Consider the following 12064-nt stretch of genomic DNA (forward strand, 5'->3'; position numbering starts at 1 on the left):
TTTCTTGTTATGTTAATAGGCCTCTCATCAAAAAAGTAATACATTTTCAACATATTTGTAACTGCATATATGCTAATTTAAAATTGAAATGTCATTGAGCATCTTAGAGTTTCTAAATTTTAAAAGGCAAAGCAACTTGGGCTTTGTTTGTTATTTTAACCTGTATGATTTGCCTTTCCAGAGTTTTAATATGTATTCTAATAACGAGAAAATACAAAAAATGGTCTTTTTCTCTACTTCTTGAATTACATGCAAAAATTATTTTTCTGGAAAATATTTCAGGACTTCATAGAGTTTACACTTGCATTGCTCTTGAAGCCTTCTTTACTTTTGTGTTTGTTCTGTGCTCGCATCTATCTTCAAACTCCCAAAGTCAGAAAGGAGGAGACTGCAAATAAGCTGCAAATAAATATATTTAGTTTTATCAATGTATAAAATGCAAAACAGATATGAATATTCTTAAGTGTGTGTGTATATATACACACACTCACATACATACATACACATACAATAGTTTTATATAGTTATATATAGTTTTATCAACAAGTATAAAATGCAAAACAGAAAAACATACATCCAACACTAACAACGGCAAAAAAAAATGTGTACAAGAAAGAAAAAAATGACCCAAATATCAAATAATTGTAACATTAAACATACCTATCCATCCATCCTGGCTGGATGCTGGAAAAAACCACCCTGATAAATTCTCCTCCCCTTTACGCAACAGGTCTACATATACCGGTAGTTATAAGCATTCCCATCCCTATTTAACAAGAATACTATATTAAATAAACAAATATTTATTTGTGAGGGGGGGTCTCTATCTGATAATCAGATTGACCCAATGTGTATGTGTGTACACATATATTTTAAAAAACAGTCAACAGGTTAGCCCAAACATTAGACTAAACTTCAAATCCCTCTGTTAATCATCTGTTATTGTATTTAACACATAGAAAGTCCACAAATGGCTTCCAGTCTCTTATAAAGCTGTCTAGTGCATTGTCTCTTACCAAAGCAATTTATTTCACCATCTCTGCTAATTCAGTCAATTGTTTTGAAGTGTACTTTTGAATACAAAGATGAAAAGGGTCATTTCATTTGATGGGGAAGAGTTAGGGAATTTTTAACTTTTTTGTTTTGTTAATATCCCCAATAAGGCCTTCAAAAAGCAATTTGATTTCTTTTTGTTCAGTTTCACTTTTACTTATTCTTCTATTTTAGGTTCTCCTCTTGTAGTATCATTAATAGGAGCGTTATTGCGAGACTTTCCCAATCGCTGGGAATACTACCTTAGACAACTTCAAAACAAACAGTTTAAAAGAATACGGAAATCCTCATCTTATGATTATGAAGCACTTGATGAAGCAATGTCTATAAGTGTTGATATGTTGCCAGAAAATTTTAAAGTTTATTACAGAGATCTTTCTGTTCTTCAAAAGGATGTTAAAGTGCCTTCAAAGGTAAAATATATTTTAAAAAAAGCATTTTAAAATATTTTAAAATAAAGTATATAAAAAAACAGACTCAGGAAACTACAGACCAATCAACCTGATATCAATACCTGGGAAGATACTGGGGGGAAAAAAATATGTGAACATCTAGAAACAAATAAAGTTATAACTAGTAGTCAGCACAGGTTTGTTAAAAACAGATCATGCCAAGCCAATCTTATTTCATTCTTTGACAAAGTGACTAAATTAGTAGACCAGCGAAATGCTGTGGACATAGTATATTTAGACTTCAGCAAGGCATTTGACAAAGTAGACCACAACCTACTTCTTGGTAAGCTAGAAAAATGTGAGATAGACACCAACGGATGGATTTGTAACTGGCTGACAAACCGTACTCAACGAGTAGTCCTTAATGGTACTACATCTACATGGAGGGAAGTAAGCAATGGGGTACCACAAGGTTGTGTCTTAGGCCCAGTACTCTTCAATATTTTCATAAATGACTTAGAGAAGGGAATAGAAGGGGATCTCATCAAATTTGCAGATGACACTAAGCTGACAGGAATAGCCAGCACCCTAGAAGACAAGTTCAGAATCCAAAAAGATCTTGACAGACTTGAACAATGGGCACTATCTAACAAAATGATATTTAATATGAAGAAAAGCAGGGTCTTACACCTGGGCAGGAAAAACCAAAGGTACACGTACAAATTAGGCGAAACTTGGCTCAAAAACAGTAACTGTGAGAGGGACCTTGGAGTCCTAGTGGATGATCACTTAAACATGAGTTAGCAGTGTGCGGCAGCAGCCAAAAAAGCTAATACAATCCTTGGTTCTATAAACAGAGGCATAGAATCAAAATCACGTGTAGTATTAGTACTGCTTTATAAAACCTTAATAAGGCAACATCTGGAATATTTCATCCAGTTTTGGTCACCACATTAGAAAGAAGATGTTGAGACTTTGGAAAAAATGCAAAGAAATCAAGTAAGATGATTAAAGGTCTGGAAACTAAAACATGAAGAACGGTTGCAGGATTTGAGAATGACCAGTTTAGATAAAAGAAGGACTAGGACAGGGGTCGGCAACCTTAAAACACTCAAAGAGCCATTTGGACTCCTTTCCCACAGAAAACACTGGGAGCCACAAAACCCTGCTACTTCACCCCCCCAGCACCCCACTGCTGCTGCTGCTTACCCCCCACACACGGAGCACCCTGCTGCTGCTGCTTTCTTCTACCTCCCCTGTGCAGAGTGTGCCCTGCCACCACTTTTCCCTCCTACTTCCCCTGCATGTAGTGCGCCCTGCCGTCACTTCCCTGCTACCTCCCCCACGTGGAGCATGTCCTGCCAACACTTTTCCCTCCTAGTTCCCCCACGTGGAGCGTGCTCTGCTGCCACTTTTCTCTCCTACCTCCCCTGCGCGGAGTGCCCTGCTGCCGCCCCTTTTCTCTCCTACCTCCCCTGTGCAGACACCCTGCTGCTACCACTTTTCCCTCCTACCTCCCCTGTGCGGAGCACGCCCTGCCACTGCTTTTCCCTCCTACCTCCCCCGCAGGGGGCGCCCTGCCACTGTGGCTTTCCTCAGCAGCAAAGGTGGAGTTGGGGAGGCAGCGGCAGGGCATAGCCCAGGCATGGCCCAGCAGCAAAGCTCGTCCTTCCCTCTCAAGAGGCCCCCAGCAGCTCCATCCAAATTTAAGAAAGTGGAGGCGCAGCCGAAGGATTGCTCTCAAACAATAAGAGCTGGGTGCACTGTTCACTTGTGTGCACCCGCCTTATTGAGAGCAATCCCACTGCTGCACCTCCACTTTCTTCAACTTGGAGCAGAGGGGAGGAGAACGAGGAGGAGAGGAGTGGTGAGGCTTTGTGCCAGCTGGCTGGTCAGGTGAGGGGTAGGTTGGGCAGTGGTGACTGGCTGGCTGGGGGAATCATGGCCACTGGGGGGAATCTGACAAGCCTCATGGTAGCGGAATTGGCAGCTTCCCCCACCCGGCCCATTTGCCTGGCTCTGTACAAGATGCTTGGCAGAAACACCACCACCCCCGCACTGCCAATTGTACCCATGTTGCGCCTTCTTTCCAGCTGTGACGCGGTCCTCTGTCATTTCCTCCACCGCCGTGTGCAGTTTTACAAACAAAAGCTTGTCGACTGCCCGCAAACCTGTTTTGTTTGTGGGACTAAAAGTTCAATTAATCAATTCCAACTTCATGAGATCTCTTTTTTTCATGAGAAGTTGGAATTGATTGATTGAACTTTTTTTTTTTTAGCTGGCGGAAGACTGGGCAGAGGACTGGGAGCCACACCAGAGGGATGAAAGAGCCTTGGGTTTCTGACCCCTGGACTAGGGGAGACTGAGAATCTCTATATACACTTCACAGGGCTAGTTGTGCAGGACTAGTTAACAGTTAAGATGACACAGGTAAAATATCTTTTAAAATAGGGTTTATTATTAGTATATCTAACTGAATGGTGTGGTTGCAGAATAATATTTTCTATCTGGAAAATTGTTGATATACAAGATTAGTTTATATTCATTCTTTCCCTGAATTCAATATGATTTCTACTGTACCTATTGGTACATACTTCAGAATGTACTAAGAATCAATAAGGTTGCAACAATATTTAACTTTATTATGCTTGCTGTAAAAGGTAAAGGTAAAGGTTCCCCCGCACATGCGTGCTAGTCGTTTCTGACTCTAGGGGCCGGTGCTCATTTCCGTTTCATAGCCGAAGAGCCAGCGCTTGTCCGAGGACATCTCCGTGGTCATGTGGCCGGCATGACTAGCACGGAACGCTGTTACCTTCCCACCGTAGTGGTCCCTATTTTTCTACTTGCATTTTTACGTGCTTTCGAACTGCTAGGTTGGCAGAAGCTGGGACGAGTAACAGGTGCTACGCGGCACTCGGGATTCGACCCGCCAAACTGCCGACCTTCCGATCGACAAGTTCAGCGTCCTAGCCCACTGAGCCACCGCGTCCCTATGCTTGCTGTATAAATATCTAAATATCTTCTTAAATATTTTAAACACTTTAAAGTAATATGAAATTTTTAAGATTATAGGTTTTTCTGAAGTAAAAAGTAAGTAACTATAATAGTATAAATTTTACCAGTACATATTAAAATTTGAAATATTGATAATCATACCACAAACATTATTCTTGCTTCCCTGTATATTATTTAAATATTTAAAGAAAATTGTGAATAATTAGCAAGTCAATGTTTCACTACATTTCATTTGTGAAATCAGAATTGCAAATTTAAATTTGAGATTCTTGGTTTTTTTAATTTTAAAAGGACAGTCACCATTCTCAATAGTAGAGGAATATTCTTTAAAATGCTTATTTTCAATCAGTATTTAACAAAATAAATATATAGTAAACAATTTTAGGACATTGAAAATAGTCTTACTCAGGATTTGTTTGTATATACTAACAATCTTTCTTTTCAGTACTTGCAAATAAGATTTCAATATGTTCTATTGATTTTTTTCAGATTATTTTTACCTAATGAAGTACAAAATGATTGTTCATTTCATTAACCTATTTTGTTTGTTTGTTTGCTTGTTAGGTATTCTGTATTCTTTGGGATATGGAGACTGAAGAAGTTGAAGACATACTGCAAGAATTTGTCAACAAATCTCTCCTATTTTGTGATCAAAATGGAAAATCATTCTGTTATTATTTGCATGCTCTTCAACTTGATTTTCTTATGGAGAAGAATCGCAATGAGCTTCAAGTATGATTTAATTTGTAATAATGGTGTCATGGTTCCGATTAATGAGACAGTTCAAACAACATTCAGGCATTGTTTTTCTAAAAGTCTATAATAATGAGAATGAAGCATCGCACTCATGGATGGATGCCAGAATCTGAATTCTCCCCTTAACACATGATATCATACAGAATTCCCTCCCTTAATTACACCTCATGAATCACATTCACCAATTAGTTTAATACATGAAGTTTCACTTCCCTTCTGAAGCAGCTATCCCTTATCTTCTCAAAACATCCAGGTTGAAATCCTCCCACGCTTTAGTGATTCGAAGCCAAACAGTTAAAGCAAAAGGTTGCCTCTTATATTGTCAGTGCAAAAACATGTCAATGTTTGCAGCATTGACAAATGGTTTATTTAGGAAGCAAGTATAAAAATAATCAGTATACAAAATTCATTCATAATATAGTATTAGAATTCCTTGTCTTGCAATTGCACTTCCTATTTTATACTTATTAGTGGCAGCATCTAGCTGTTTCTAATGGATTTCAAAAAATTAAGAAGGGACAAACCTGGTCAACATTTAAATGGGGTATCACCAGGCACCACAACTACTACATAGCTAGACTTGGCACTCTGAAAGAGCAAACCACTTTCATAGTTCTGCCATTATATATAGTAGAATATACCCAGAGAGAGAGAAAGAGACACACACAAACAAACAAATATAATCAATAGCTCTAAGAAGACTTTTATTTTTAATTTGATATTAATTCATCTTTTCAGATAGTTTTGGAATTGTACTCTAAAAATGCATTTTGTTCATGTGGGAAATTTATTAATAGATCCTTGTGACATTGGCTAGCCATGCGTCCATACAAGCAAAAAGACAGAAAAACAGTCTAATACAAAAAGTGCTTAGATAATACTTTAACTCTGATAAGCATTTTAAAGGCCTTGAGTGACAGAGAAGTGGGTTAAGATTATTCAGCTAGCATTCAATTAGCAAACAAAGACAGATGTGAAATTTAGAGGTAAATTTCTACTTAAGGCAGGGGAGTTAAACTGCCGGCCCATGGCCGAATGTGTCATGGCGAAACCGCACCCGCCACATTACTGGCAATGGAAAAAAAGTCGTGATATGTCACGACACGTCATGTGATGTTGCAAATTTGACACCCCTGACTTAAGGGATTCTCTTAAGCTCCTGGACAAAAGGCAACATATAAATATAAGAAATAAAAATATATAAATAAAGTTGGAAGATAGAAGAGATTGAAAATGTACCACTTTGAATCTGCACAGAAGAGTGATGATATGTGGCTCAGTAGGTAAAGCCATCATAAGATCTCTATAACTTACTGAAAAGTAGATGTGAAACCTCCCTGGTGGTAGCCAAAGTTTCTTTTGATTCTTTGATTATCTGATCCTGCCTGATAAAATACTTCTTAGTAAAGCCAGCCTTAATTTTATTTTTTTCAATGATCCATCTTCCTATTGGTTGTATAAGTGAATTTAGACTGCTTAGCACTACAAGCTTCGAATATTGTATACTTGCATGCAGACATGCATTCAAGTTAGAATTAAAAGGACTAGATATCAATTGGTTTTGCTTTTACTTTCATGCAGTAATAGTTTCACCAGAGCATAACATTCTCAGTTTGTGAGTAGGGCAAAAGAAATTACTGAACTTTGTTTATTTTTATAACAGTGTGTCTTTGGGAGATTTTAATTCAATATAGTGTTGCAAAGTAGTGAGACTATTTTAGTTTGAATGCCATTACTGTATTAATAGACATTTGATTTCTGTAGGAGCTACATAAAAAAGTAGTTCATCAGTTCAAGAAATATTATAAATATGGTATACCTATTTCATCAGAGGAGGACTGCATGTATTGGTATAATTTTCTGGCTTACCATATGGCAGGTGCCAATATGCATGATGTAAGTTGCACTGATTTTTATTTCTATACTCTTGTATACAAGAAAATAGTTTCTTTCTAGGGGGATAAATTTTCTTGTGAAACTTTGTAAAACATTTTATGGCTTAAATATGTTTTTGTTTCTGTACCTACAAGAAAGAAAAATATGTTTTTCTATACCTGCATTTCTATATGAATTTTCATATGCATTTCTTGAAATAAAACATTTTGTCCTTTGAGTCAGTCCAGAATCAAAGAATGTTTGCAATAGTTCATTAATTTCAAGCATTTGAATATAAGTTCTATAAAAATTGAAATAGTACAGGTAGTCTTTCACTACTTTGCCTAGCAACTATTCAAAGTTAAGACGGACGTCCTCTGAGATACCTGTGACATGGTGAAGTAAAGGCCTGGACCCTTGGACAGTCTTAGCCGGCTGTCATCACCTCAGCCCTCAATGTGAGCACTAGTGTACTATACTGCTACTCAGAAATGTTAACTTATACTGTTCTCCAATGCCTGTGTCCAGGCATTTTTCTTCTGGTGTTGAGAGAACTATGTGGCCTCTCCAACGTAGATCCCTGTTGCACTAGACCTTCTTTCCTGAAGCCGCCTCAGAGCCAATTCTAGCATGATTTCAGGACATCTCAATTCAGCAACCGCTCTGAGGTGATAGATCCTCCAGAGTGCTAAGCAATGGGACACTGCAGAGCGGCCTAGGGCAAGGAAAGATAGGTAGGTGGTGGGGGGGTTGGCGGCATTCCTCAGTGACACCACAGCTAAAATCAAAGCTTAGGTGGTAGCAGTTCTCTGAAAGCCACAGGCCTCTACTTCAGGCCTAGGCCAGTGCTTCTCTCAGGGAGTATCACATTTCAGGGCCAAGCGGGGACAGCTGCCGTTTTGCACTGACTGCAGCAACAACCCCAACTCATACATGGCTTGCCCTGGACCTCTCAGGGTGTCTCCCACCTTCTAAGGCACACTTGTGCTCCACTTAATAACCATACGATTGTTTAACAGCCACAGCTGTGAGTGCCAGGCTTGCCAAAGTTGAGCAAAGTATAATGTGGCATCTTATTTGACAACCACAATGACTCAGAAATTCCAGTCCCAATTGTGGTTGTAAATCAAGGACTACCTTGTATATTATTTATTTACTAAGTTATTAATTCAACCTCTAAGACCACACATTAGCCAAACGATTTTAATATGTTAGATCTGATGAAATGTAGATATATAGCAAAGTCTAATTAGTCATATGGCATATATGAATAATGAAATAAAGTTTAGTAGAATTTCTAAGCCTCCTTGTACTTCATGTAGGAATGTTGGGATTATACATTCATTCTTTTCCTTAAAAATATTAAGTTGCATAACATTTTAAAATTTTGTTGAATATAACATCTTTTCTCTACATTTTTTATTACAGGAGCTATGTGCTCTCATGTTCTCATTAGATTGGATTAAAATAAAAACAGAATTATTAGGGCCTGCTCATTTGATTCATGAATATGTTGAATACAGTAAAATACTGGATCAGAAGGTATAATATGATATGTAAAATAAATTGTAATAATCGTTTGGTCAACTTTGTTAAGTTACCAGTCAAGTTCAACAGAACTTTCCTAGTTAAAATTATTTTATGTTTTATTGAATAGAATTTATATGTCATTTGATTCATGAACATATCAGGATGTAAATGATGATTATAGTACTTTGTGTAGAAACAGTATAGATGAGTCTCTGGATTTTGTTTGTAAAGAAAATAAAAATGTCTCTTTCCAGTGCATTTGTAATTATAAATCAACCATAGAAAAAACAACAAAGTGAGGAAAAGATAGGGTAAATGCATTGATAGAATCATTTTTTTTTTTTTATTGAAAAGTTTTAAAAAATACAATTTTCCTTTAAGAAACCCCCCTTCCCCCTCCCTCCTCCCCTCCCTACCTCCCCCCTATCTCCCCCCCCTCCCCCTCTCCCTCCTCCCTCCCCTGCCTCCCCCCCTCTACTTCCCCTCCTCCCCCCCTCCCCCCCCCCCGACTTCCCAGAGCAAAATACAAGGTATATATCTAAAAAGCAATCATAAACAATCATATACTAACAATTATAAACTCTAAAATCCATCACTCTCTAGCTTATATAAAGTAAACCAATCCTTAACAATACTAAATATATATAAAAAACTAAAATAAAAGAAAACTAGCATCATTCCCATCTATGTTCTTCCACATTTCCCTATTACCTAAACATATTCTCATTTACACATCACAAACACCTATCCCTATTAACCTCTCTAGCCAAAATAGACTATAATAGATAGTTCTTACACAAATTAACCCGCATTAACCCACAAAACTTTCTTCCTCTTCCTCTGTAATAAATTGTCCATTAATTCCAAATTAAAGATTCTGTTACCATACATATCATCCCAAAACTTTTAAAAACACAACTACCACTTGTCTATAAGTATATTGTGGAAGTTCCATAGATTTCTGCTGGTCTTATTTTTTTGTCTTTTTTGAGCGTTTTAAGGCAGCACGCGTCACCCTCTGTTCTCTAATATCATCCAAAAGAGTTGCAGCTTGAACTCCTCCTGTACCCTTCTCGTCTATCAGTCCATCTTCATCCTCTTGATGTTCTCCTTCTCCAGATCCCTCTGCAGCTTCCAGAAGTGTTGATGGGGTTACATTTAAAACATTGTTGTAAAAGTCATGCGCTTGCTTCACATTACCCAAACAGTACCTTTTGCCATCATACATGAAGCTCAGCCCAGCTGGGATCTCCCATCTGAACCTTATATCCCTTTGCTTGAGCTCTTGCACAAGAAAAATAAAATCCTTCCTTCTCTTTAAAATCTTTGGAGGAATTTCTTTTAGAACCAAAACTTCTTGACCAGCAATCACAACTTTGGTATCATAGGCAGCTTGTATAACTTCATCTCTAACTTCCCTTTTTACAAAATAAACCACCACATCTCTAGGCAACTTTCTCTGTTTAGCAATCCACGAATTCACACGAAACACTTTGTCCATACCTTGTTTTATTTCAGATGCTGGATGATTCAATACCCCCTCAAAAGCCTCAGAAACCAGCTGCTTTAAATCTTCCTTAATATTCTCTTTTAGGCCTCTAATTCTCACAGCAAACTGCATCTGGTAAAATTGGGCCAGACTCTGTTCACTATCCATTTTGTCTTTTAAATCTTCAATTTCCAAAACTTTTGCTTCTAATATAGCATTCTTTTGAGTCAAGTCTTGCACTTGGTCATCCAGCACCTCCACACATTTAGCAACTTTATGCACTGAGGACAAAATGTCTGCCTTCATCTCTCTAAGTTTCTGTTCCATCCTTTCTTCCATTCTCTGCTCCAATTTCTCCAATTTCTCCTCCATCTGTGCAAATTTAGCACCCATTGACTCCAGAATTAACTGGGTATGTCTTTCAAGATCCTTCGAAGTCAATACATCAGGAGAATGCAACGCCTGCAGTAATGATTGTTGTTGCACCGGAGAATTTCCAGCACTCCGAAAAGTTCTAGGGGGAGGTTTAGCCGCCATCTTTTACTTACAATTGTGACGCACTTTCACTTTAAGTTTTAAGCAAAGTCCATCAAGCTTGAGAGTAAAATAAAATAATCTTCTTCATCTCTTCATCTTTCCCTCTTGTACTGCTCTGCCTGCTCTTTTCCTTTCATAGTCTCTCCTTCAAGCAGGGATGGTCGCAGACGCCTGGCTCTGCTCCATAAAGTCCGGAGCAGAGACGCTAGCCAGCTGGGAGCAGCCCAGGCTACGGGGGAGTTCAATCCTTCAGCCGCCCAAGCTCCAAGCTCAGGCGGCCCCGGAGAACTCAACCCCCACCTGGGGGCTCACCCCCTCCTCTTCTCCCGAGGAGGGGGCTTCAAATTCGCCCGAACAGCTGATCGGCGCTGTTTCGGGCGAAAAATCACACAGCTGAGCTGCGGGCAGCCCGGGAAGGCTGTCTCCGGCGCCACGGAGCCACCGGAAGCCCACATTGATAGAATCATTAAAAGATTCCATTTAACTCAATTTTCCTTGCTAAATCAGGACATTATCTACTACCATTTTAATGCAACAATATTTCTTATTCACAGGATCCTAATGCACGTGAAAACTTCCAAGAATTTCTGTCCTTGAATGGGCATCTCCTTGGACATCTTCCATTTCTAGACATTGTACAGCTGGGACTGTGTCAGCCAGAAAATTCAGAAGTGTATCGACAAGCAAAATTACAAGCTCAACAAGAACTTAGTAAAGGATCGCTTTATGTGGAATGGATGTAAACATATATCTTTTTTTCATGTCATTTTTGAAGTCTGTTAAACATATATTGAAATATTTGATCCCAAGTCAATAGCAAACTTTGTAGACGTGCATTTAAAAGTTATATTCTGTATTTTAATACAAAGTATTATATTCAGACTTTATAGATACTGGCTGCTAAAACTATTTTGTTTTTCAGAATATTTCAGTACCATCTTTTTTACTGTAGGACACTAAATTTCTGATTAAGGAAAAATAGAAATTGCTTGCTGTTAGCATAGATGGTTTATATTGACTAAATACTGACTCATTTGAATATCAACTAGGATTAAATAGAGAGAATATTTTAAGCAGTTCTTCAGATTTATATTTAAATCTAGATCTTGGATTTAGCCAAATGGGACATGGAATAATGGAATTAAATTAGAGGAAATTAGATTCCAATTCATGTTCAAAAAGTATAATTTAAAAGTGGAACCTGTTATTTAAAGAAATGGTGGGATGGATTCCTGCACTTAGGGAGACTAGGACTCAATTGCTAAAACCTTGGCAGCTTTAAGTTCTGTGAACTTCAATTCCCATAATTCCTCAGCCAGCATTGCTCTTGCAGTTGCAGTTCTGGGAATGAAGTTTACACAGATTAAAGTTGCCAAGATCGAGAAACACTGGGCTAAATTGACTCCTTCGAGTCTGT

The 12064-nt window shown here is 38.2% G+C and overlaps 1 protein-coding gene across 6 annotated transcripts in view; it reads left to right on the forward strand.

Moving 5' to 3' along the window:
• The window catches only part of APAF1 (apoptotic peptidase activating factor 1), a 66844-nt gene that overhangs the window by 16225 nt on the left and 38555 nt on the right, over positions 1-12064 (forward strand). For all 6 annotated transcript variants that reach the window (XM_083365997.1, XM_083366001.1, XM_083365998.1 and 3 more), the window contains 5 exons: positions 1228-1466; positions 5025-5192; positions 6981-7112; positions 8520-8633; positions 11202-11386. In XM_083365997.1, coding sequence (XP_083222123.1) covers positions 1228-1466; positions 5025-5192; positions 6981-7112; positions 8520-8633; positions 11202-11386 — 838 coding nt within the window. The remainder of the gene's footprint in view (positions 1-1227; positions 1467-5024; positions 5193-6980; positions 7113-8519; positions 8634-11201; positions 11387-12064) is intronic.

This window comes from Vipera ursinii (assembly GCF_947247035.1).
Source record: "Vipera ursinii genome assembly, chromosome: 6".
Classification (NCBI taxonomy): Eukaryota; Metazoa; Chordata; class Lepidosauria; order Squamata; family Viperidae; genus Vipera; species Vipera ursinii.